Source organism: Bubalus bubalis, chromosome 2 (genome assembly GCF_019923935.1).
Source record: "Bubalus bubalis isolate 160015118507 breed Murrah chromosome 2, NDDB_SH_1, whole genome shotgun sequence".
In the NCBI taxonomy this organism is placed as follows: domain Eukaryota; kingdom Metazoa; phylum Chordata; class Mammalia; order Artiodactyla; family Bovidae; genus Bubalus; species Bubalus bubalis.
This window is the reverse complement of record NC_059158.1, coordinates 86,877,869-86,903,236: the sequence shown is the minus strand read 5'-3', so window position 1 is coordinate 86,903,236 and position 25,368 is coordinate 86,877,869. Positions and strand designations below refer to the sequence as shown.

Sequence of the window (25,368 nt, the reverse complement as noted above, 5' to 3'; positions counted from 1 at the left end):
GGCTGATTCGTGCTGATGTGTGACAGAGGCTAACACAATACTGTAGAGCAGTTGTCCTCCAATAATTGTATTTTGTCCTATACTTCTCAATATTATACAATTATAATCTTTGATAATTATTAGTTACTCAAAAATACATTCTTTCCCTGTTATTTTTGTTGGGAAATAATAGAAAGATATTTTATTTGTAACAATGTGTGATATCTAAGGTTTTCACAATTAAAATATTGAAAGTATTTGTCTGCCAAATTCTTCTTAAGTCAGCAATGACCTAAAATGCTGGATTTTTTTGTTAGCGCATAATGTAGTTTCACTAAGAGATCAATTTTGATGTCATATTATCTGTTTTTAGTGACCCCAGGTATTCAGAGCAGGATACCAAGTACCTTATTAGATCATCTTGTTTGAATTTTGTCTCCTGTCAGTTTCTGGGAATAAAGTGAATTGGTTCAAAGTGTCAAAATCTGGCTGAACTGATTGGAGTCCGCCTTGGACTAGTCTATATAAGAAGTTAGCGTCTTATGTGAGTGTCTAATGTCCATCAGACTTGCAGCATTGCAGACTGTACTTTATGCCAGTAGCCAGGTGTGGGCAGTGATACTGGCTGGGGAAATCTTTCTTACCGGCCCAGGAATCCAAGGCATTCCGTGCAAAACCTGGCTAGCAGCCCGAGTGAGTAGGAGCCATGTGACTCTGGTGAGTTGGAGTGTGCAATTGCCTCCTGCTTCAGAGCTACCTGATCCGAATACTAAGCAGAGCGAGTGCCGGGCTGAGTGTAAGACACTGAAGACACTGCAGAGAAAGGTGCTTATTCCAGAGGCGTTACAGAACATGGAGATTAAAGACCAGGGAGCCCAAATGGAGCCGCTGCTGCCTACGGTAAGAGATAACCTGCTGTCACGTAGATTAGCAGCGTTTGCAGCAAAACCTGTCAGGCAAGCGGTCTGCAAGCTAGGTTCAATAAGTGTACTTTTGGGGTGGTGGATAGCTCCCACGACATATGGACAGGGGTCTCCTCCCATCTTGGGTGACTGAAATGCATAATACGAAGCACATGATTTTTTTTCCCCCTTCTCAATATGGATGCACGACGGTGATGAAATGTCTCATGTTTGCTGCTGTTTGAAGAGATGGCTAGGTTTAGCAGCAGGGGCAGCTGTGTATCTCTTTCCCTGTCTGTTACTGCCTGTCTCTCTGTTAGGCTGTGCAGTCAAGCCCCTGCAAAGAAGCCCTCTTTTAATCATTTTTCTTCTGTGATAAATTTCCTCCCCATGCCTCATCCCCCTGCCAGTGAGGTGAGGGAATCTGCTGCTGTTATAGCTCTAGAGATTTAGTCTCTGCAGAAATGAGGGAAAAGGAAAACAGAAGGAACGTGTGTGTGTGTGTGTGTGTGTGTGCGCGCGTGCTGTCAGTTCCTCTCAAAGGGAAATGTGTCATGGTTCACATACAAAGAAGGTATGTATTTTGGGGGTCAGGCACACGATTCAGTTTTGAATATCTGAAATGTCCCTGAACTGTCATTTAGAAATCGCCTGTTTATCTCTAGGTCACAGGCTGCCTCCCTGGATCTGATTCCTGGGTGAGCAGTTGATTTGCCTCTCCTCTCCACAATCTTTGGCTGGCTCACAGACTTTGTAGTTCTTCAGGCAACATCCTTTCTCAGTCTAGAGCAGCTGATGTTGCTGTGTTCAAGGGAAAAAAAAGAAAATAAAAACAACAGTACTATTTTCTTGAGGCAACAGAGATGCCACGCGCTATCAGCACTGTCACGGCTCAGGGCAGCAGAAATCTCCTCCCTGCACCAAACCAGGCCGAGGGGCTGTTCTCAGCTCTCTATTACTCAGGTTGGTGACCCACCTTGCAGACTTGGGACTGGCAGCAAGCTGTCCATTTCTGAGACCATTCCTAGTCTTTGAACACATCTTTCAATCAAATAATTCCCCAGGGGGAGTGAGTAAATTCTGGGCCACTGTATATTTAGGGCCTTACCTCTCCTGCCGGGCTCAAAATCTGCAGAAGATTCCAGTTTGCATCTCGGAATTGGCTGTGGTTACTGAGCATGCCCAGTTCTCCTCAGGACGCCAGTCTTGGGCAGGGAGGGAGCTGGGAGATGAGAATAATGCAGGGGTCACCACTAAGAATGGAGCCTAGATCTAAGGCAGGGAGAGTGTCAAAGGGGAAAAAGGAAAGCTTGCCAGTTGGCCTGCCTGCTTAAAAATAGAGAGATTTCTTTACAGATCAAAGTGCAGTTATTTTACAAAAATGAGACTAAAAGTCTTATCTGTATTTCCAAACTTGAATAGATACATAAATTAGGATTCTGTGGGTATTCAGAATAAAGAGTATCAAGAATGTCAGATAATAATTGTACCCTGTATGAGAGAGAGGAACTAAACACAGGAATTGGGGAATGAAGTTTTAAGGAAGATTAGGATATAGGGGAAGAACGTTTTTTTTTTTTTTTTTTTTAATTGGGAAGGGTTTTGGAGGTTGTCTTAGAAAAGCAGGCTGAAGTCAGTTTGATGTGGTATATGAATTGTCCCAGGTGGGAAATATTTAAAGGGTTTATGACCAAATGAGGATTAACTGGAAAAGTTTAGAGGATGATGACATTATTGGGCTAGATGGACAAACAGTTTGTGACTTAAAAGAGTAGAGAAAATACAAGTTTGACTAGAAAAGGTCTGCAGTAAGTTGGCTGGACATTTTTGAAGAGTTGAAAGTGCATTTCATGTGGATTATGCCCAGCACAAAATTGTTACAAAAGTTAATAGCAAGAGAGAATCATCTTAGCAGTTCATTATAAGGAAAATAAGCAAGAGAGGCTAAAATTCTTGTTGAATTATTGGCCTACTTTTATATCTGTATAGTATTTTCAACCTCTTCAATTGCTTTTATGACCTCTCTGCCTCAAATAATCATGTTGAGTAAAGCAGATTTTACTGTCTTAATTTTACATATAAGGAATGAAGACACAGGTAGTTTGAAACACATGTTTAAGGTCATATTAGTGATGAAACCAGAACTACAATATAGGTCTTTTAAATCTAGTTCAGAAAATAAAGCTTTTTAAAAAAAATATTATATCATTAACCAGACCTATAATAGTTGGACACTGGGCTGGAGTTTCTATACTTGGAAGAAAAAGGAAGAGATAGTTTGGGGCTCTGTTTTAGAAAATTAATCAGATGACTTTGCAAATAATTATGTGAGAGGCAGTATGACATAGTATTTTAAAACACAGTCTTACAGGTTCCAGCACTGCTACTTACATGCTATATAATTTTGGAAGACAGATTTAAGTCTTAGTTTCGTCAACTGAAAAATGGGAAGGTGATGGTAATTTTCTCTTGTGTTTTGTGATGAACAAATGAAATAATCTGTGGGAAATGGCTGGTATTTAGTTCTAAGTAAAAGCTGCTGTTATCATTGTTGATGGAAGTATAGATGAGATAAATTCTAGGTTTAAGGCTTTTGTGACAGATGGCTTATCAGTACTATCTGCTCAGAAGGAAAAGTGGGGAAATGGAACACTGGAAAACACTGTACAGTGGAGGTGGAAGGTGGAGTTTTTAGTTAGAGCTATGGAAACTTTGCAGCAGAAAGGCATTAAAAGCCAAGATTAGATATGGGAAAGCAGCAGGCAGAGGTAGGCAGAGAAGTAAGAGAGAGAGAAAAACAATAAGAATGGATAAGAATGCAAATGCCTGAATATATTAATTCTGACTTAAGTGAAAGGGTAGAATACATTCTTCTTAAGCCTCCAACTTTTACTTTAATTTAGTATATATAGAGTACATCTTCAGACTTTGTGTGAAGGAGGCCCTGCCAGTTCCCCTTTTCTCTTAGTCCTTCCAAGCGAGTGTCAGAGATTATTTTCTTCTGTTGCACCAGGCATGGTTGCGTTTGTAGGCCCTAGGTACCCTAAGGGTAGGACATTCAACTCTCATAGGCTCAGAATTGAGTCTGGTTTTCATTAACACCTGACTGTTATTTCTAAAGCAATAGAACAAACTTAGGTTCAGAAGATTCATTAACTTATTAAACGCCTGTGTGCTGTGCTTAGTTGCTCAGTCATGTCCGACTCTTTTTGACCCTATGGACTGTAGCCCACCAGGCTCCTCTGTCCTTGAGGATTCTCCAGGCAAGAATACTGGAGTGGGTTGCCATGCCCTCCTCCAGGGGATCTTCCCAACCCAGGGATGGAACCCAGGTCTCCTGCATTGCAGTTGGATTTTTTACCAGCTGAGTTACCAGGGAAGCCCATTAAATGCCTAATATTGGCCAACCATGTTCTTGGTGGTGGGGGTAAAGCAATGAACAAGACAGACAAATGCCCTGTGCATGTGGACCTCACAATCTAGCTAATCTAGAGTAGAGATAGGACTCCATTTAACTTTTTGAGAAACTGCTGTTTTGTCTTCAATATTTAATCATAGTTGTAAGCTCTTTGATATGAGTATATATAGAAACTCTATGTAATAGTAATGATGGTGGCATTACTTTAGAGGATGGAATTAATCTTTTAAAAGTATGAACCAAAAAAAAAAGTATGAACCAGTTTATTGCACATCACTTTCAGTTTTCTATTGACAGTGCTGAATTTGTTTTAGGGGTAAATAATTGGATAATCTTTAAATTATAGGCTATGGAGGAGGCTTCTAGGTGAATCTTTTTATAACAAATATTTCTATTTTATACCTTTAATCTTAGATGATATGTAGTGGTCCATGTTAGATCCCTTCTAAAATTCAGATGTCCCAAAAGGAACTTAATTTAAGTTAAACTTACTTATAAAACTGCCTTGAGTTATGCCGCTAGAATAAAGGTTGCTTTTTTAAAGGTAATGTACTATAGCATAGCAGAGAAGGCAATGGAACCCCACTCCAGTAGTCTTGCCTGGAAAGTCCCATGGACGGAGGAGCCTGGTGGGCTGCAGTCCATGAGGTCGCGAAGAGTTGGATACGACTGAGTGACTTCACCTTCACTTTTCACTTTCATGTATTGGAGAAGAAAATGGCAACCCACCCCACTGTTCTTGCCTGGAGAATCCCAGGGACGGGGGAACCTGGTGGGCTGCTGTCTATGGGGTCACATAGAATTGGACACGACTGAAGCAGCTTAGCAGCAGCAGCAGCAGTATAGCATAGATGGTAGAGTTTAGTACCATTTAGAATATTCATTCCAGATTTCCAAATGACCCAGTATATTGAATTGTTTTATTTGTGAAAAAATATTATGAAAACATTTTATATTATTATCTTAAGGAAAAGAAAAATGGAACTTAAATGTCAAAGTAACAAAAAGAGCAACTTAGGTTAACTAAGTTATATTGATGTTTCTATTTTATTATAATTTAGATTATATGAATTTAAAGAAAATGTACTCATTACACATGGTAATACATAGAAAGCAAGAAATACAGTATAAGAAATTAATTTTCTTATAAGAATTTTCACTTTCATGACTCACTTTCATGGTGAGTGAATATAGAAATAAATTATATGTATAGGATGCTAAGATAGGTATGAGTTGTTGTTGGTCAGTCGCTCAGTCATGTCCAGCTCTTTGCAACCCCATGGACTGCAGCATGCCAGGCTTCCCTGTCCTTCACCATCTCCTGGAGCTTGCTCAAACTAATGTTCATCGACTTGGTGATGTCATCCAACCATCTCATCCTCTGTTGTCCGCTTCTCCTCCTGCCTTCAATCTTTCCCAGCATCAAGGTCTTTTCCAATGAGTCAGTTCTTTGCATCAGCTGTAAGTATTGGAGCTTTAGCTTCAGTATCAGTCCTTCCAATGAATATTCACAGTTGATTTGCTTTAAGATTGACTGATTTGATCTCCTTGCGGTCTAAGGGACTCAGAAGAGTCTTCTCCACTACCATAATGCGAAGGCATCAATTCTTTGGTGCTCAGCTTTCTTTATAGTCCAACTCTCACATCCATACATGACCACTGGAAAAACCATAGCCTTGACTAGATGGACCTTTGTTGGCAAAGTAATGTCTCTGCTTTTGAATATGCTGTCTAGGTTGGTCATAACTTTCCTTCCCAGGAGCAAGCGTCTTTTAATTTCATGGCTGCAATCACCATCTGCAGTGATTTTGGAGCCCCCCAAAATAAAGTCTGACACTGTTTCCACTGTTTCCCCATCTATTTTCCATGAAGTGATGGGTTCAGATGCTATGATCTTAGTTTTCTGAATGTTGAGCTTTAAGCCAACTTTTTCACTCTCTTCTTTCACTTTCATCAAGAGGCTTTTTAGTTCCTCTTCACTTTCTGCCATAAGGGTGGTATCATCTGCATATCTGAGGTTATTGATATTTCTCCTGGCAATCTTGATTCTAGCTTGTGCTTCCTCCAGCCCAGCGTTTCTCATGATGTTCTCTGCAAATAAGTTCTCTGCATATAAGCAGGGTGACAATATACAGCCTAGAAGTACTCCTTTTCCTATTTGGAACCAGTCTGTTGTTCCATGTCCAGTTCTAACTGTTGCTCCCTAACCTGCATATGGGTTTCTCAAGAGGCAGGTCAGGTGGTCTGGTATTCCCATCTCTTTCAGAATTTTCAACAGTTTATTGTGATCCACACAGTCAAAGGCTTTGGCATAGTAAATAAAGCAGAAGTAGATGTTTTTCTAGAATTCTCTTGCTTTTTCAATGATCCAGTGCATGTTGTCAGTTTGACCTCTGGTTCCTCTGCTTTTTCTAAAACCAGCTTGAACATCTGGCAGTTCATGGTTCATGTACTGCTGAACCTGGCTTGGAGAAATTTGAGCATTACTTTACTAGCATGTGAGATGAGTGCAATTTTTATTTAATTGGCTTTAATTTAAAAGAATTGAATGAATTTTTAGTTAGATGCAATATTTTAAAATCCTAGCTCAGTTTTTAGCTATGTGAATCTGGGTAACTTATTCAGTCTGTTTTAGCATCAGTTTCTCATCCATCAAGGCTAGATAAAATTAGCAACCTATCAAGAGAATCATAAAGACTAGACATGTTTGTGCTTAGCACAAGCCTGAGACAGTACCTATTAATATTATTACTTCACAAAGATTGTCTAATTATCATCATCATTTCAATTCAGCACTCATTTGTTTATGCTAGAATAGGACAGTGGAAAGAATGATGAACTGCGAGTCAAGACCAAGCTCTGCCATTAACTAGTATAAGTGCCTGCCCTTAAATACATGTGCTTATCTCTTTGATGTTCAGCTTCATCTGTAAATTAAGTTAGTTTAAAATTCTAGTCTCCAATTGATTGCTACAGTTCTTTTCTGACCAAAACATATCTTATTTCAAGCAGTAAATGTATTATATATTAGTTATTCCCTTTTTCTAAATAAGAGCAATAAATCTCAAGGAGTATCTTAGACAATCTTTAAATAGGAAGGATATACTAGAACTTTAATTTACATTTATCTAAAAATAAGTAAGATGTAACTAATGTTTACTATATAGATTGAAAGTAGTATCTTCACAAAAAGCCAAATGATCAAGTGGCATGTATCGTATGAGATATGAGAAGGGAAGAGTGGACTTTTCTCTGCATAGAAAATGGGTTGAGAATGGCACCCACTAGTTTCCATTCACTTGAAGCATCTTACAATGCACTGCAGTCTATACCCAGTTTAGACTTCTGAAATAACCATCATCCTAAGGTTAGAAAGTAATGACACATTGGAGGTATGATTATTTTTCTGCCAGTCTCTCTTGACTATTTGAGTTCTAGATGAAGGTTCAGATATTTTGTAATCTTCCATCATAAACTATCCCACTTCTTTATCTGATTGCAGTATTTTCAACATAAAATTAATACTTGCAGGCTTTTAGATTATACCATTCATTAGTACTAGGTCAAGAAGCATGAGTTAGAACCAGACATGGAACAAAAGACTGGTTCAAACTGGGGAAAGGAGTATATCAAGGCTGTATACTGTCACTCTGCTTATTAAACTTCTATGCATAGTACATCATACAAAATGCCAGGCTAAATGAAGCACAAGCTGGAATCAAGATTGCCGGGAGAAATAGCAGTAACCTCAGATATGCAGATGACACCACCCTTTTGGCAGAAAGCAAAGAGGAACTAAAGAGCCTCTTGTTGAAGGTGAAAGAGGACAGTGAAAAAGCTGGCTTAAAACTCAACTTTCAAAAAATGACGATGATGGCATCAAAGAGCTGACTCATTTGAAAAGACCCTGATGCTGGGAAAGATTGAAGGCGGGAGGAGAAGGGGACGACAGAGGATGAGATGGTTGAATGGCATCACCGACTCAATGGACATGAGTTTGAGTAGGCTCTGGGAGTTGGTGATGGACAGGGAGGCCTAGTGTGCTGTAGTCCATGGGATCACAAAGAGTTGAACAAGACTAAGTGACTGAACTGAACTGAGAAATAAATAAAAATAAGAATCCCATTATAAAGTGAGCTTTAATATCTACATCTTCAAAAATGAAAGTTCTATGAAACAAGGTGCTATAAAGTATAAGGCATTGTAGGTTGCATATTGCAGGATTCCATTTATTGAAATGTCTGTAATAGGCACATTCTTAGAGACTAAAATGGATTAATGTTTTCCAAGGCTTAGGGTGTAGCAGAGAACTGAGAACTAAGAGCTCTGGGGTTTCTTTTTGGAGTGATGGGAGTGTTCTGGAGGTAGGTAGTGGTGAAGGTTGCACAACATTGTGGAAGTACTGGACACCACTGAATTGTACATGGCAAAACGGTCAATTTTATGTAAGAAAATCACAAAATAATTCATTGTTTACTCATTATCACTAACAGGGAGAAGGTTGATTTAGACAGTGCTTGTATTATTCATATTTATACAAATCAATGAAGGGGCAAATAAGATACTCTGGAAAATTAAAAATAACTTCATGTATACACCCACACCCAGTCCATACCATAAAATTTGTTCTCTTTGTGAATATAATGTTGAGGTTGGCCATGGTTTCAGCAAACTATTTGTAGAGATCTTCTGAAATATATATTCAAAGCTGAGTTAAGAAAGTATATGTCATATACAATATATAGAGAGGAAGAGAAGTATTTAACTTGGGTAAAATTGTTATTTCTTATCCAAATCACCTTTCTAAATTTCTCTTGATACTCTTTAAACTTTACCATAAGGAAAATCGAAGCAACTAAGTTTCTGAGAAGCTACTTTTTCCATTAAAGGTCACTTTGTTTTACTAATATTTTTAGGGTCATTGTTGGTCTAGTTTCATAAAATACTATGTTACTATATGGTAGGGTTATAGTTAATGTTAAAAGAATTTTTCAATGAGATTGTGCCATTTTACAGTTTTGGTTTTTCCACACTTTTACTAACATTTTTTTTTTAATACCCATTCGGAGTTAATTTTTATGTATGGTATGAGATAAAAGTTGCTATTTTTTGTTTTTGCTTTTTTTTTTTAAAAAAAGATAGATATCTAATTTCCCCAGCATCATTTGTTGAAAACACCTCCTTTCTCCACTGAATTTTCTTGGCAGCTTTGTTGAAATTAAATCGATAATAAGGTTATTTTTTTGGACTCTGATTCTGTTCTGTTGATGTACACGCATAAGTGAAGTGAAGTCGCTCAGTTGTGTCCGACTCTTTGCGACCCTATGGACTGGAGCCCACCAGGCTCCTCTGTCCATGGGATTTTGCAGACAAGAGTACTGGAGTGGGTTGCCATTTCCTTTGCATATCTTCACCTTAATACCACTGTCTGATTATTGAAGCTTTCTAATAATATTTAAAATCAAGTGGTATAAATATTTCACTTTTGTTCTTTTTCTAAGTTGTTTTGGCTCTTCTAGATACTTTACATTTCCATATAAATTTTAGGGCCTGCTTGTCGACTGCTATGAAAAGCCTGCAAGGGTCTTAATAGGAATTGCTTTGAATTTGTAGATCAATTTGAAAATTGCTATCTTGACAATATTGAGTCTTCCAAATGTGAACTGTCTCTACAGTTTTTAGATCTTTAATTTCTTGTGGCAGTGTTTCCTAGTTTTGTCTTGTGAGAATTTTTATGCGCTGTATCAAAGATGACATAAAAATTCCTGAGGTGCCATTTGTACAGACGTTTCTATATTAAGCTTAGACCCAATTCCAAATAGTTCAGAACTCCAGGGGTTTTCTCAGAGGGCCTAAATGGAGTTTAATATATGGACTCAGTGTAATAGAGTGAGAATGTAGTGTAGCCAAGGATTCTGTTTAGTTTTGATTTAATGATAAAGACCTTACATTATCAGTATCATCAAAACTTGCTCATTCATCATGAAAGTTGTGCTCTAAAAATCTAATAAGCAAGTTTTTAAAGAATTTTCTCATTCCATATTGAATGTGTTAGGTTGCTGGAGTGCCTCCAGTATTTATTTGTACTTCTGCTTCTTGCTTACCCTGAGAAACCAAAATTATTTAGAGATTGCTATTGCTTTCTAATGGCTTTTTTCCCTTTTTGACACATGAGGGTTTGATATCAAAGATGATGACCTAATCAAATTCCAGAAAGCAAATGCCATAAAAAGTAGTTAGATATATAACAACTACTGTAAAACATAGCTTTGTTTATGAAGCATATTTGATTATTGTTATATTTGTACTGCTTCTTTCATAAGTACAGTGGGCATAAATACAATGGTGATTTTTTGTTGCTATTTAAGCTGCTCTGGTAATAAGCTTGTTCAAACTCATTTTGATTTGCTCGGAAACAAGAATATGGTTAAAAAATGAAAAAGAAATGTAGACAGTAGACATAAACCTAATATATAATATGATTGTAATTTGAGTGCATACTGTACACTTTGTTTAATTAACAAATAGCTTCACAGTATAATGTCTGTCCAAAAATCTGATTTTTATGTAATCCCACAGAGCACTTCTGGTAGATATAAAATTTTGGTATTTTTTTCTGCTAAGCAAAAGGATTATTGAAACCCCTAAACTCAAAGACCACTTGCGTCAGAATCATCAGGAGGACTCATTAAAAATGCAAGTTCTGGGCCTTATTCAAAGTTATAGGCTTAGAATATCAAAGGGATGGTGCCAGTAAACAAGGAATTTAAAGAATTCTCCAGGTGATCCTTATGAATATGGAAGCTTGGGAATCTTTACCTAAACAAACAAACAAACAAAATTCTTTGAATTATTTTTCCTGTGGGAATGAATGGTAGAAGACAAAAGCTTGCAATAAAATAGAGCTGTTTTTAAATTTTTATTTATTTTTTAAATTTAATTTAATTTTATTTTTTAATTTTACAATATTATATTGGTTTTGCCATATATCAACATGCATCCGCCACAGGTATACACGTGTTCCCCATCCTGGACCCTCCTCCCTCCTCCCTCCCTGTGCCATCCCTCTGGGTCGTCCCAGTGCACCAGCCCCAAGCATCTAGTATCGTGCATATACTAACGCATATATGTGGAATTTAGAAAGATGGTAACAATAACCCTGTATAGGAGACAGCAAAAGAGACACTGATGTATATCATATATGTTTTTTTAAATAAGTCATAATGGATTAGAAAATTAAGTTCTTACTGCTTGTTTTACTTGTTTAGCATTTAGTACATATTACGTATCACTTTGTAATTTTTATATGTATGTAAAACTATTTTTACTTATATATAAATACATATACATGTAACTTGTTTCCTCAATTAGAGTGTAGGTTCTTAAAAGTAGAGTCTACTTTAGATACTTTTGTGCCGCTTTCACAAAGCTAAGTGCAGGAAAGTCCTTCTTAAATGTCTCTTGGGTTATTAGGCAGCGACACCAGTAGACATCAACTGTCAAGAACTGAAACTGAAGACAGACATTTCTAACTGTTCTAATTTGTAGGTATGACAGCATTGGCAAGTTGCCTAGTGGTTCAGAGCCTCCCTTTACTTATCTATAAAATAGGGATGATAACAATAATAGCATCTGTCTCATGGGCTTGTGAGGATAAACGAATTATGTACATATTACGTACATAATTGTGTACCCATACATATATATTTGCATGTATAAATATTATGCACTCATATTATGTTCCCATGTATATATATTTGTATATATGTTATACTTTTTTTCAGTAATGACAAATAGTGATTATTGTTGTTATTAGCTTAATTTTTTTCCTTTGAAAATAATTATATTGAAGATTTTTATAACTAATATGCACAATTCATTCAATCAGTGATTCAATAATGCTTATAAAATAACTTTATTCATTTAACAGTAATAAGATGTGTGCCAGTAATATAATCTTGGAAGTATAATAAAATATATTTTTCCTAATTATAAAATTAATATATTTTAGGGTAGCTTAGAAAGCATAGAAAAATAAATACAAAAGGAAACATTCATTTTACTATTTTTTAGCTCTTTATTTTGAGATTATTTTATACCTAAAGAATAATTGCAGAAACAGTACAAAGAGTTCCTGAATACCTTTCATCTATGTTGCCATGCTAATACCTTACACAACTACAGTTATTAAGTCCAGGAAACTAACATTGGGACAATTCTATTAACTAAACCAAATATTTATTAGCGTATCACCAGTTTTTCCACTAATATCCTTTTTCTGTTCCAGGATTCCATTTTGTGCTTAGGTATCATGTCTCTAATCATCTCCAATTTGTGAGGTACTGTCTTCCCTTATCTTTCATAACTTTGACACTCTTGAGGTATACAGATTTTTTTTTTTTTGGTAGATTATCTCTCAGTTTGTGCTTGTCTGCAGTTCTCCTAATTATCCTGAGGTCATGCATATTTTTTTATTTAATATCACTGAAATGAAATGAACTGTTCCAGTGCATCGTGTCAGGGGATAGATGATGTCTTATTTCTAGGGATATTAACCTTGATTATAGAAGTGTTGGTTGGATTTTCCACTATAGAGTTAAAAATTTCCTTTTGTAATAATATCTTTGGGGAGATACTTTGAGACTATGCAAATATCTTATTTCTCTTCAAACTTTTGCCTACTAATTTTAGCATTCATCAGTGAATATTTCCTGTGTATTACCTATTTATTACTTTTTTATTTGCTTAATAGTGACTTGCTATTTCTCTCATTCTTTCTGCATTTGGAAATTAGAATTTTTTTCCTGTAAGGAATAGCTGTCACTTTTCCTCCATTTATTTATTTATTTATTTAATTGCTTAAATGGCAACTTGCTCCAATATTCTTGCCTGGGAAATCCCATGGACAGAGGAACCTTGCGGTCTGCAGTCCATGGAGTCACAAGAGTCGGCTATGACTAAGTGATTAAACAACACAAAGATATTTATTTTATTTTATAGGCCGTAATCCAGTACTCTAAGAATTAATTCATTTAGTTGCTCAAATGGTTTTATATTTGGAGATTAGGAACTCCTTTCATCTGACTTCCATCCTTTCAACATGCCCCCATTCTTTTTTGAGCATTTCAGTAGTATCTGGGACCGTAAGATTTTCCAGGGTCATCTTTTATTTACCCTGCCTCAGACCCAGAATCAACTATTTCTTTAAGGAGCTACTAGGCTAAGTGTTAAGGATATTTATAAATACTGCCAATTTTTTTTTTCTGAAAAGATTATATAACCAGTTTTAACTTTCGCTTGAAGTTTCACTAGTGTTTTAAAAAGTGACAATTTGCCTGGTAAACTTTTTAACAACATAGCCTTTTGTATTCCGTTTCCAACTTTGTTACTCTTATGTAGTGTTTTTCTATAAAGTAGGTTTCTTCATATGAGGAAATATTGAACTACTTGAAAAATCCCTCTGTTTAATTCACCTTACATAACGTATTACCGAAATGCTGCATAAGTCGATTATTAACATCTGTTTTATACATGGCTCCTTTGTACAGTGAAGGTATGAGCCTCAAGCCTGTCATTACAGATCTGTACTAGGTACCATTTTGGCCATGAGAATTTTCAGTCTGATAGAATGAAATGGTTCCTCTACTTTCTCAAAAAACACAGACATTATTTAAAAATTTTTTTTTAAAAGAATGAAGTTGAGATGAGTCCAGTTAATAAGGTGTTTCAGTGTCTTGTCATTTTCCTCAGCCTTACTGTTACTGGGCTTCCCAGGTAGTGCTAGTGGTAAAGAACCTGCCTGCCAATGCAGGAGACATAAGAGACAACGGGTTTGATCCTGGGGTGGGAAAGATCCCCAGGAGGATTAGTCTGTTATAGAATAGATATAGACACTCAGATCTTATTTGCTGTGTTAAGATGATTCTTATGGACAGTGGTTTCAATTTTATCGATCCTTAAGATGATGAGACTATCATTTTTATTTGAGCCATCTAGGATCTTTCATGTCATCAAAATCATGTTGAGGAAGTACTTGAAGATCCTGACTGATGACAAACTTGACAAAAGTGAAATTTCTAGACCTTACTATCTGTTGTTATTTAAATAAAACATGATTTGGACTCTGAGCATAATTCTCTGATTTAATAATTCTTTTTATCTCATTAGTGGTTTGAAAAAAATTTGTTCATAAGAACTGGGGTTAGGAGTAATCTTTTTAAAATCAAGTAATTTAGTAACAGTTGTACAACAGTAACTGTTGCACATTTGTCTTGGCATTGTTAGTAAAAAAGTACTTTCTATTTAGGTCTTTAACATAAATATCCATTATAAATGGTTATCATAAAAGCTTAATAATAATAATTTCTGAATATTAATTCTCTTAGCTTGGTACTAGAAGCTTAGAAAACAGTACCCGTCTAATAAAAGGTACTTGGAATCTCATACAGACCATTTCTGTAATGTAAGGTAATAAAAAATATTTTTTCAAATCTTTATGAGGGCAAAAACACAGAAATGGTGAACTCTAATTTTGTCCATTCAAAAATCAATGATGCTTTCTCATAATTCAGGAAATTCTAACCCTAGTATATTCATTTAAAGCATATTGAGTCAGCCTTGAACCCAGCTTTAAAAAGATCAGCCTTACATGAACTCAATTTTAGTAGCTTATAATTTTGCTTGTTCCCCTTTTATGATTTAAAAACATTATTTCACTTCTGTTCACATCCTTAACTTTAACTCTCTCTCTTACCTATATAATTCAGTACTCCTAGTCTGTCTCATCTAAATAAATTTCTCCCATCTTTGCAGATGATTGCATGGTCTAGCATAGGACGAAAAAAGGCTTGTATCTTTGATTCTGCAGAATAATGTGTCTTGATGCAAAGTATCTAGTTAGCTCACAGTATCTAGTTAGCTCAATAGCTCTTGATTTCATATAGACCAAATATTTACCACCTAACTTCAATGGCACCCCACTCCAGTACTCTTGCCTGCAAAATCCCATGGGCGGAGGAGCCTGGTACGCTGCAGTCCATGGAGTCACTAAGAGTCGGACACGACTGAGCAACTTCCCTTTCACTTTTCACTTTCTTGCACTGGAGAAGGAAATGGCAACCCACTCCAGTGTTCTTGCCTGGAGAATCCCAGGGACGGGGGAGCCTGGTGGGCTGCTGTCTATGGGGTGGCACAGAGTCGGACACGACTGAAGTGACTTAGCAGCAGCAGCAGCAGCAACTTCATGACTGCATTGAAACTTTTGACATTAGAATCAGTTTTTCTTGGGAAAATATACTTTCCTGATGTTTTTCTTGGTTCAGAAAATATCTTGAAGGAAGGAATGAAAAGCCTTCCAAAGTCTATTGAATCGCAGATTGCTTCATAAAATAATAATTTGATGATGTTTCAGTAATTTATAAACACATGTTTATATTTATCTTAAAAGTACCTGCCTATATAGAAAGCAAGAAGCAAGAGCACTTGACAAAATGCAATTGAACTTAATATATAAATAGTTCATATTATTTAGTGAATCTGAAATTTCAATTAATTAATTTACATTAATTACTATTATAGGAGCCCTTATATTGGGTGAGAATGGAGAAGTAAAGAAGTAGCTTTACTGTCTTTTAAGAAATGCAGCAAGGATTCTATTAATACCTCTCTGGGAGCTATCATGAAATGTTCCAATCATGGCCTTAAGAAATATTTTGCACTGCTTTGATCATGATGTTTTTGTACAGATGATCTATGATAAAAGGAGAATAAGATCCATACAAATAAATGAGACTCAAAGATAATTAAAGTGATCTTTTTAAGTCAATAGTTTCAGTGTTCTGTGTTTTTTTGTGAGATGGCCAGTCAGGTACAGCCAGGAGAGGCTGAGTAAAATAAAATTTTCATCACTATCCAGTATTCTTCAAAGAAAAATAAACTCACAAACTAGAAAAATATATTTGTCAAAAAAATTTGAGGACTTTTGTACTACAATTTGAAATGACAGTAAGGTTAGAGTAAGATAAATATGGATGGATCTTAATCCATCTAACGCTTCACAATAAGTGATTAGGCATGTGAGAGTTAGAGACCATTTTATTTTCAAAGGTAATAATTTAATAATCAGAAGCAATTGAGGAGGACATTATGCTAAATGAAATAAACCAGATGCAGAAAGAGAAATGCTGCATGATCTCACTTATATGTGGAATCTAAAATAGTCATATAGAAGCAGTTAGTAAGAGAGTGGTTAACCAGGATCGGGGGAGACGGGGAAATGGGAGGTGTTGGTCAAAGGGTACAATATTTCAGTTATGAAAAATAAATACTTTCTGGAGAGCCACTATATAAAAAGTGAACAGAAAATATATATTTAAAAAAAGGTCAGGAGGAGCATTATTTTATAAAATTTGTCAATATTGAACAAAAGATAGGATTGAAACTATGTGTCAGTTGATCAAGTATTAATAAATATATAAAGGGAAATTATGTATGTGTTTGGAACAATATGATTACAAGTGACACGATTATCTCTAAAAGAGTTTGTGTTCTATGTTCTTTTATAAGGTCATTTTTTACAATGGTCACCCACTCCAGTACTCTTGCCTGGAAAATCCCATGGACGGAGGAGCCTGGAAGGCTGCAGTCCATGGGGTCGCTGAGGGTTGGACACGACTGAGTGACTTCACTTTCACTTTTCACTTTCATGCATTGGAAAAGGAAATGGCAGCCCACTCCAGTGTTATTGCCTGGAGAATCCCAGGGACGGGGGAGCCTGGTGGGCTGCCATCTATGGGGTCGCACAGAGTCAGACACGACTGAAGTGACTTAGCAGCAGCAGCAGCAGCAGCAGCCAGTTGTGGAAGAGACATGAGAGAGGCTTAGGAAAACCATGTTTATTATACTTAAAGGCCATAGACCGGAGAAGGCAATGGCACCCCACTCCAGTACTCTTGCCTGGAAAATCCCATGGATGGAGGAGCCTGGTTGGCTACAGTCCATGGGGTCGCTAGGAGTCGGACATGACTGAGCGACTTCACTTTCACTTTTCACTTTCATGCATTGGAGAAGGAAATGGCAACCCACTCCAATGTTCTTGCCTGAAGATTCCCAGGGACAGAGGAGTCTTGTTGGGCTGCCGTCTATGGGGTCGCACAGAGTCGGACACGACTGACGTGATTTAGCAGCAGCAGCAGCAGGCCATAGACAGGTCATCCAGGTCAAGCAGAAGCCCGGATCTTAGTCAGGTGGCAGAAAGCAAGAGCAAGGAAAAAGTTGAGGCCAGGGCCTTTACTGGGGTTTCTGCTGGAAAGGCAAGGTAGGGTAAGCAGTTTAGAACTGTCCAGTTTGAATACCTCTGGCAGGCTTTGTCTATTGGGGTGATCTCTAGTTGCCTGGTTACCTAGTCCTAGGATGATTTAGGGCAGGAGAAATATTGGCTTGGTTGTGTAAGTTTAACAAGGAGGAAGTTGAAGGTATAGACTTGGGTTTGGTTGGTTTGCATATGAAAGGCATGTTTATGGACAAGTCCTTAATTTTCTGTAGAATTTAGCTAGGCCTCAAAGGAGGAATCTCTCCTCCAGTCTATAAGGTTCCAGATGCCATAGTACAAATAGTACAAAAAATAAGAAAGTATATACAGTGACCATAATTGGTCTGATGATGAATAGATGTCAAATAGATAAATACAGATAAACACAGAACAAATGGATATCCTGTATTAATCTATAAATTCTCTTTAAAACAAAATAAAATAACTGTCAGGCCAGGTGTGACCAACCCACTTTATCTACATCCATTTGTGGGAAGGATTTTGGGAATTTCCCCAACACCTTTTTATTTTCTTAGTTTTATATGCTCCTCTGAAACTATGGACTTTGATGGAATTTTTATTAAAAATTGCAGATATATCAGTAATATATTTTATATTATACAATCTCATGATATTACTTGCTCATAGCTAATGTATGTGTGTGTATGTATATTAATACATATATATGTGTATATATTGGAGAAGGAAATGGCAACCCACTCAAGTATTCTTTCCTGGGAAATTTCATGGACAGAGGAGCCTGGTGGGCTACAGTCCATGGAGTCACAAAGAGTGGGACATGACTGAGTACATAAACACACACGCACACAAATGTGTATAAATGTATATATATGACATCAGCAAAGAGAAATGTATAGGAAAGACAATGTATAGTTCTCGTTAGCCTTACACTGATTTTTCTCTCTACCCTTTCGCAAATGGATTAGTGATTATTTAATGTTAGTCTGACTTCCTAATTACATACTCCTTTCTGATAGCCATTAAAGTGGTTTGTTTTATGTAAATAAAGGTACAAGGGTTCACCTTTGATTATTTTGGAAAAGCCTGCATGAGAAAACACATTGTATTGTTTGGACTTTGATATATTTTCAGGAAGCTAAGATTTTTAAAAAATGTAATATTCCCAAGAATTTATTGTTGGCAGAACATTCAAGTTGAAAACCAAGTAAAGGAATTTTGCATAAATCTGAGGGCCAGTCAAATAAAGACCAATGAACGTTTATCAAATGCTGAGAATGTATTTGGAAACTTCTTGAATCTTGGTTCATTTTTGTTCTGCTGAATTATATACAAAACTCCATTTAATATTAGTAAGCATTTACCTATGAATGAAAGGAAAAGACTTAAGATTCATTACAGACAGCTTCTATACTGCACATGACTATTCTATGAATTAAATCAAGTTTTTATAAAAGTTTGACAGAGTCTTAAATTTCCATTTAATAGTTAACTAACTACAAAATTTGGTAATTGCCCAATGTTTTCTTTGACAATTTTAACTTCTAGTACTAGTGACACTTTTTTGGGAAAGTCAATGGAATTCTGTGATCTATTTGTAATGTAGCTAAACATATAAATTGATTAAATTTCCAAAAGAGTCATTTTCAGAGTCAAGGTAGCAATGCATAAAAGCAAAGTATGTTATGGCTCGTAATTAAAATTTAGAGTACTCTCTGTTTAAACTCCTTGGATTAATCCTATTAAAGTCTGGCTACATTTATTTGTGATGCTCTTCAACTTGAATTGTTAAAATTTGTTTTAAAAATTCCTTTAAATCAAATTGACTCTTAGGATACAAAAATTTCTCTTCCACTCATTTTTCCAGTTTAAATTTTGCATCACAAATATATGGGAACTGTTTTGATCTGTGAAGCAAGAAACAAAAAAACTTCAGACTAAATTGATAATTTCCACACTATAATTTCAGGTACTGTGGAAGTCTTTATAGCTACACATTACAGCTCAGATTCATTCCTGTATAGACCATTGACTGATGTGAAGTTTCTATGTGGGAATCAAAAGAGAATCAAAAGAGAACATATCTCCAAATGTCTAAATAAGTAAAAATATATTTTATAATCAGGACTACTGATTGTGCTCTGAAGTTTTAACCAGCAAATGATTTCTCCTTTGTAAATTAGTTGCTTCAAAATTAGACATAACCATTGTCACGATTTTTATCCTTGAAATATTGACAAAAGCTTATGGCATGCCTAGCTACTATGATATAAAAACATTTCACATTTTGTTGAATTTCTTCCTTTTGTCCGATGTATTATTTCTGGAATTTTCATTCTTTTTGGCAAGCAGAATTTTATGACAATGCAGTTTCTAAGATTTTCCTCATCTATTCATAATTCTAAAATAGATACTATTCTTGTAGACTGCATATCTTTTATGCTCAAAAATTTAGAAGTCTTTTAAACATTCATCCTTTTTCTGGAATGATTATACAGAATCTTATTAATTGAAGACTTAACAAAATCTATTCTGATTGTTCTCGCCTTTGGAGAAATCAGATTACCCCAATTTAACTGGTTCCTTAGATGTCCTTGTAACCACGTAGTTAGCTATATTTACATGCCTATCATGTTTAATAGTGTTGTAATTCTTCAAACAGTTGAGCAAAATAATTTCAAGTGTTTTAAAGTCTGTCAGAGTTACTGTCAAGAAACACTTATTTTCATGTCCAAATTAGAGGTGATTAAACTGTGAACAATTTGAAACATTGATAATCAAGAAGATACGTCCAAATCAATGTACAAGTCTTATTTTTATGTACATGATTATAATTGAATTTTTGATGTTGTGTTTGATCAACAGTTTAGAGCATTTAATACAAAGTAATTTAAAGTTCTCAACTAGTGTAGATATCCACCAAAATTTGAAATTAATTTTGCAGCCAACTTAGAATAAATGTATAAATTGTTTTGTTTAAGGAAAAAACTCTTGGAAAAAGGGGTGAGTGCAACATAGTCACCAGAGTGATTAGTTATCTAATAAGTTTCTATCAGCAAAAAAGGAAACCTAGGTTGATTGAGCTAAAATGAAAGTATTAGTATGACATTATTGAAATTTATGATAATTCTCTTGGAAACTTCTTTTTCTACATTCAGTTTCTTTAAAATTTGAATATGGGCTACCTTGGTGGCCCAGTGATAAAGAATCCACCCTCAGTGCAGGAACTGCAGGAAACAGGGATTTGATTTCTGTTTTGGGAAGATCCCCTGAAAGAGGGTATGGCAAACCACTCCACTTCTCCACTTCTTGCCTGGAGAATCCCAGGACAGAGGAGCCTGGTGGGCTATAGCCCATAGTGTTGTGAAGAGTTGGATGTGAACATGACTGAAGTGACTTAGCACCCACACATTTCTGGATTTTTTACATTACAAAATTTCTTTCCATCATCCAGATGTCATATAGACCAACAATTTGGGTTAGGTCTAGTGTCATGGGCCAGTTTTTCACTAAGAGCAGTTGGACAGGGCAGTGATACCAACCCAATCAAATAGCACGATGACTGGTTTTTAAAAATTCTCCAGAAGTTCTTGTACTAGCATCCATGCATTTTTCAAAATATTATTATATCCATATCTCAATTCTGTCTCCCCGCATCCTCTGTCACATCTCTATGTTAGTAGGGCAGGCAGCATTATTATCCTGAAAATGTGATCAACAAATTCGAGCTCAAGTGGGCATTTGACCATCTTGCAAGAAGTTAGTCTCTACTGTGTTAGTCGCTCAGTCACGTCCAACTCTTTGCAACCCCATGTACTATATAGCCTGCCAGGCTTCTCTGTCCATGGAATTCTCCTGGCAAGAATACTGGAGTGGATTGCCATTCCCTTCTCCAGAGGAACTTCCCAACTCAGGGATCAAACCCTGATCTCCTGCCTCGCAGGCAGATTCTTTACTGTTTGAGCTACAGGGAAATCCTAGTTAGTCTAAAGCAGGGCTAAAACTCAAATGTCTTAAATCTTAAATTTGGTAACATTTTTCTGTTACTGTGTGAAATGGCAGAATTCCCTTATAATTTCCTCAGGTGAGGCTGTAACTGTATTTTCCAAAACAGTTTTCTTCTGTAGTACTTCATTAACTCATACACTTATTCATTCAGTTATTTATTGAAGACATACATTATGTGCCATTGAATGTCAAGGACTTGGCTCAGCTGATTTCAGTTTTCCTTTATGCTTGGTACTTCCTTGGTACTTCAAAGAACTTTGAAGAGATAGTTGTAATGTTTATTAGCATATTGTTCTTGCTAAGACTCTTAATAAGTAGGACTAAAATATTCTTAAAACAAGAAATTCATAAAGCTTAAAAAAAATTAGTGTATTTCCATTTAAGAAAATATAGAGGCCAAGGTTTCTGTTGATCACCACCCTGACTGCTTGCTCCCTCCATTCTTCACAGAATTAACCACTCTTTTCAGTTTGGTGAGTGTGCTTCTAGACACAGCATGTACCCATAGATAATATATAACATTGCAAGCGTTTACAAAATGACATCATACTATTGCTTTATAAATTGTTTTTTCTTTTTTTTAAATTTAAGCAGTATGATTTGGGAATCTATATGTATTGGATAACTGATCTAATTGTTTGTTAATTGTTTGTCTGTTTCATATTTCATGGTCTGTGTAACCATTTTCTATTATGGGCATTTACTCTGTTTTCAATTTTCTTTTTCTTTATGAACAATGCCATAGCAAAACATGTATTCTAGAGTTGCATTTAATGCATTTTAATTGCATTAACTTTTTAAATAAATGCTGAGAAAATTCCCCTCCAAATTGGCTGATCCAATTTTATGCCTCTTCTGAAATATTTTTGCTAACCCATGCCTTCTCCCAAATGTGATATGGTATAAAAAGTTGGTTTTGCTAAGCTAATATATGAAAAACAATTTGTAATAATTATAACATTTGTATTTCCTTAGAGTATTTTTATGCAGCCTATGAGATTTTTTAATTCTTGCCTTCTTTCAAACATATTATGAAATTTTTGTTTTGCCAATCTAATGGATAAAAAACAATATGTTTTTAAAACATTTAAATTATTTAAAAATTATTTCCTTTGAATATATTTTTGATTTGATTGTCCATTTCTTCTTCTGTCCACTTGAAAAAGACTTTTTCTTGTAGATTCTTACATAATCCTTATATGCTATGCTATGCTAAGTTGCTTCAGTCATGTCCGACTCTTTGCGACCCCATGGACTGTAGCCCACCAGGCTCCTCTGTGCATGGGATTCTCCAGGCAAGAATACTGGAGTGGGTTGCCATGCCCTTCTCCAATATAATCCTTATATGCTCTAATATTTGTTTGTTAATTACATTATACATTTTATTTTGCAGATTTTACGTGTTTATTTGTGATATTCTTCCTATAGAAGTGTTTCATTGTGAAGTAGTCAAATACTTGGGTAGACTTTCTTGTAGTGATTCAAAACCTAATGACTTTTTAAAACTAGCCATTTTACTTTGGAATAAATTGAGATTTATAGGAAAGCTGCAGAGATGCAGAGTCCCCATACACTCTTCACCCAGTTTCTCTAATATTAACATCATAAGTGGTACATTTGTAAAAATAAATTAATGTCGGCGTATTCACTTCAGCCATACTGCAAACTCTATTCAGGTTTCACTAGTTTATCCACTTTTGCTAATTTTCTGTTCTGGGATCTTATCCAAGATACATTGCATTCAGTATTCGTGTCTTCTTAGACTCTTCTGTCTGTGATAGTTTCTGTTTCCTCATTTTTCATGACTTTCAGTTTGGTTTTGTCTCACATTTTTCATATAATTAAACTGAGGTTATGTGGTTTAGGGAACATTACCACAGAGGTGAACTGCTTTTCTCTTTACATTATATCAGGTTGTACATGATACCAACTTGACTCATCAGTGTTGATGTTAATTAACCTTGATCACTTGGTTAAAGTAATGTTTGCCAGGTTTTCTTCATTATAAAGTTACTGTTTTATCCTTTCCATACTCTATGGAAGCAAGTCATTAAGTTCAGTCCACATTCAAAGAGAGAGGAAGTTCTACCTCCTGGAAGGGGGTAAGTATCTACATATATTATTTGAAATTCTTCTCTGAGAAAGATTTATCCCTTCTCTTCCATTAATCTATATATCCAATCATTTATTTATATCAATATGGACTCATGCATATTTATTTTATTCATTGGATTATGATCCAATAATGTGTTAGTATTTTTTTCTCAAATTATTCTAGCTTTGGCCATTGGGAATTTTCAGTTTCACTCCTCACTATCTTTCATTGTTGTTTTGAGGGATCATGTTGAATTAAAGAGAAAAGATATATATGCCTTGGGTTAAAAAAAAAGTAATAACACACAAAAATACTTATTTTTCCAATTATATTGAAATTATATGTATACATAATTTCCAGTTATATTGACCTTTTGCTTTGAAAATACCTAGGACTTAAAGTGATATAGGACATTTCATTTTTAAGAATTCTTTTGTATTTTGACAAGTCTCTTTATAAAGTTGTTTCAACTTATTACTGTCTAGTTATATTTTGTGTGTGTGTGCTAAGTTGCTTCAGTTGCATCTGACTCTGCGACTCTATGGACTGGAGCCCATCAGGCCCCTCTGTCCATGGGGATTCTCCAGGCAAGAATACTGGAGTGGGTTGTCTGTCATGTTCTCCTCCAGGGGATCTTCCTGACCCACGGATCAAACCTGCGTCTCTTAGGTCTCCTGCATTGGCAGACAGGTTCTTTACCACTAGTGCCACCTGGGAGTGGCAGCGTATTAAATAATGAATGATTTGTCCACTATATATAAAGGTTGCTGTTAAATTAAAAAATTTTTGCAAACAAGAAATATAGGAAAATTATTGCTTATCAATTGCAAAATTTTGTTTTTAAATAAGTGACTATATGTAGAATATATTAAAACCAAAGTGACCACTACTTAACAATTACTTATTCAGAATTTTTGGAAAATCTCTTATCTTTGAAACTGCATTCTAATAACATGTATAACATTAGTATAACATAAAATTAAATAACATATTTTTGCATAAAAGTGATAACTTGCAAAAGAAAATACTGTTTGGTTCATGGGCCACCTGTCATTCAGAGATTCCTAACTTGATGCTAATATTCAAGCCAATAGAACATAGACCTCAGAATCAGAACATTCTTTTGTAAGAATTTTTAAAAAATAGTTTGATTTATAAATATATTGTGAAATGCATATGTATTCTTAGTATAGGTGTCTATTTTATTTAGTCTCATATGATAAAAACCAAAGCTCATTTAAAATGAAATTTGAGAATTGTATGGGCTTAAAATTGGGATCCTGAACATGAAAAATATATACAGTGTGATCAAATTTACAAAGATTTACAATTTGCTGGATTCTAAGATAAAACATTTCAGATGATATTGAGAAGTATTTGATGATTCTACTTCAAACAGTAAATCTATCATCATTAAAATTAATATTTTAATGCTAATTAATTGTAGCAAGCTATAATAATCAAAACCAATAAATTTGCAGCATACAGAGTTAGTGATGTTGCTCTATGAATTTTTTTATTAATTAAATTATATGGTCACTGGGTGGGAAGATAAAACACTCTGTCTTAACTAGCTTACTCTGAACCTCGGTTTATCTGAAAAAGAGAGATCTAATAACACCTATAATTGCACGGTTTTTATAGTTATTAATGAGATAATTAGAAACATCTAATATTA

The 25,368-nt window shown here is 35.5% G+C and overlaps 1 protein-coding gene across 2 annotated transcripts in view; it reads left to right on the top strand.

Annotated features, from left to right (window-relative positions):
• The first annotated feature begins 655 nt into the window (after positions 1 to 655).
• Positions 656 to 25,368, top strand: part of SLC4A10 (solute carrier family 4 member 10) — a 344,973-nt gene continuing 320,260 nt past the window's right edge. Inside the window, exon 1 of one of the 2 annotated variants that reach the window (XM_025275927.2) lies at positions 656 to 879. Coding sequence is in view for 1 of the 2 variants with exons in the window: in XM_006074289.3 (XP_006074351.3) it covers positions 832 to 879 (48 nt within the window). In the remaining variant the exon portion in view is untranslated. The remainder of the gene's footprint in view (positions 880 to 25,368) is intronic. The other variant, XM_006074289.3, reaches the window with a different exon arrangement.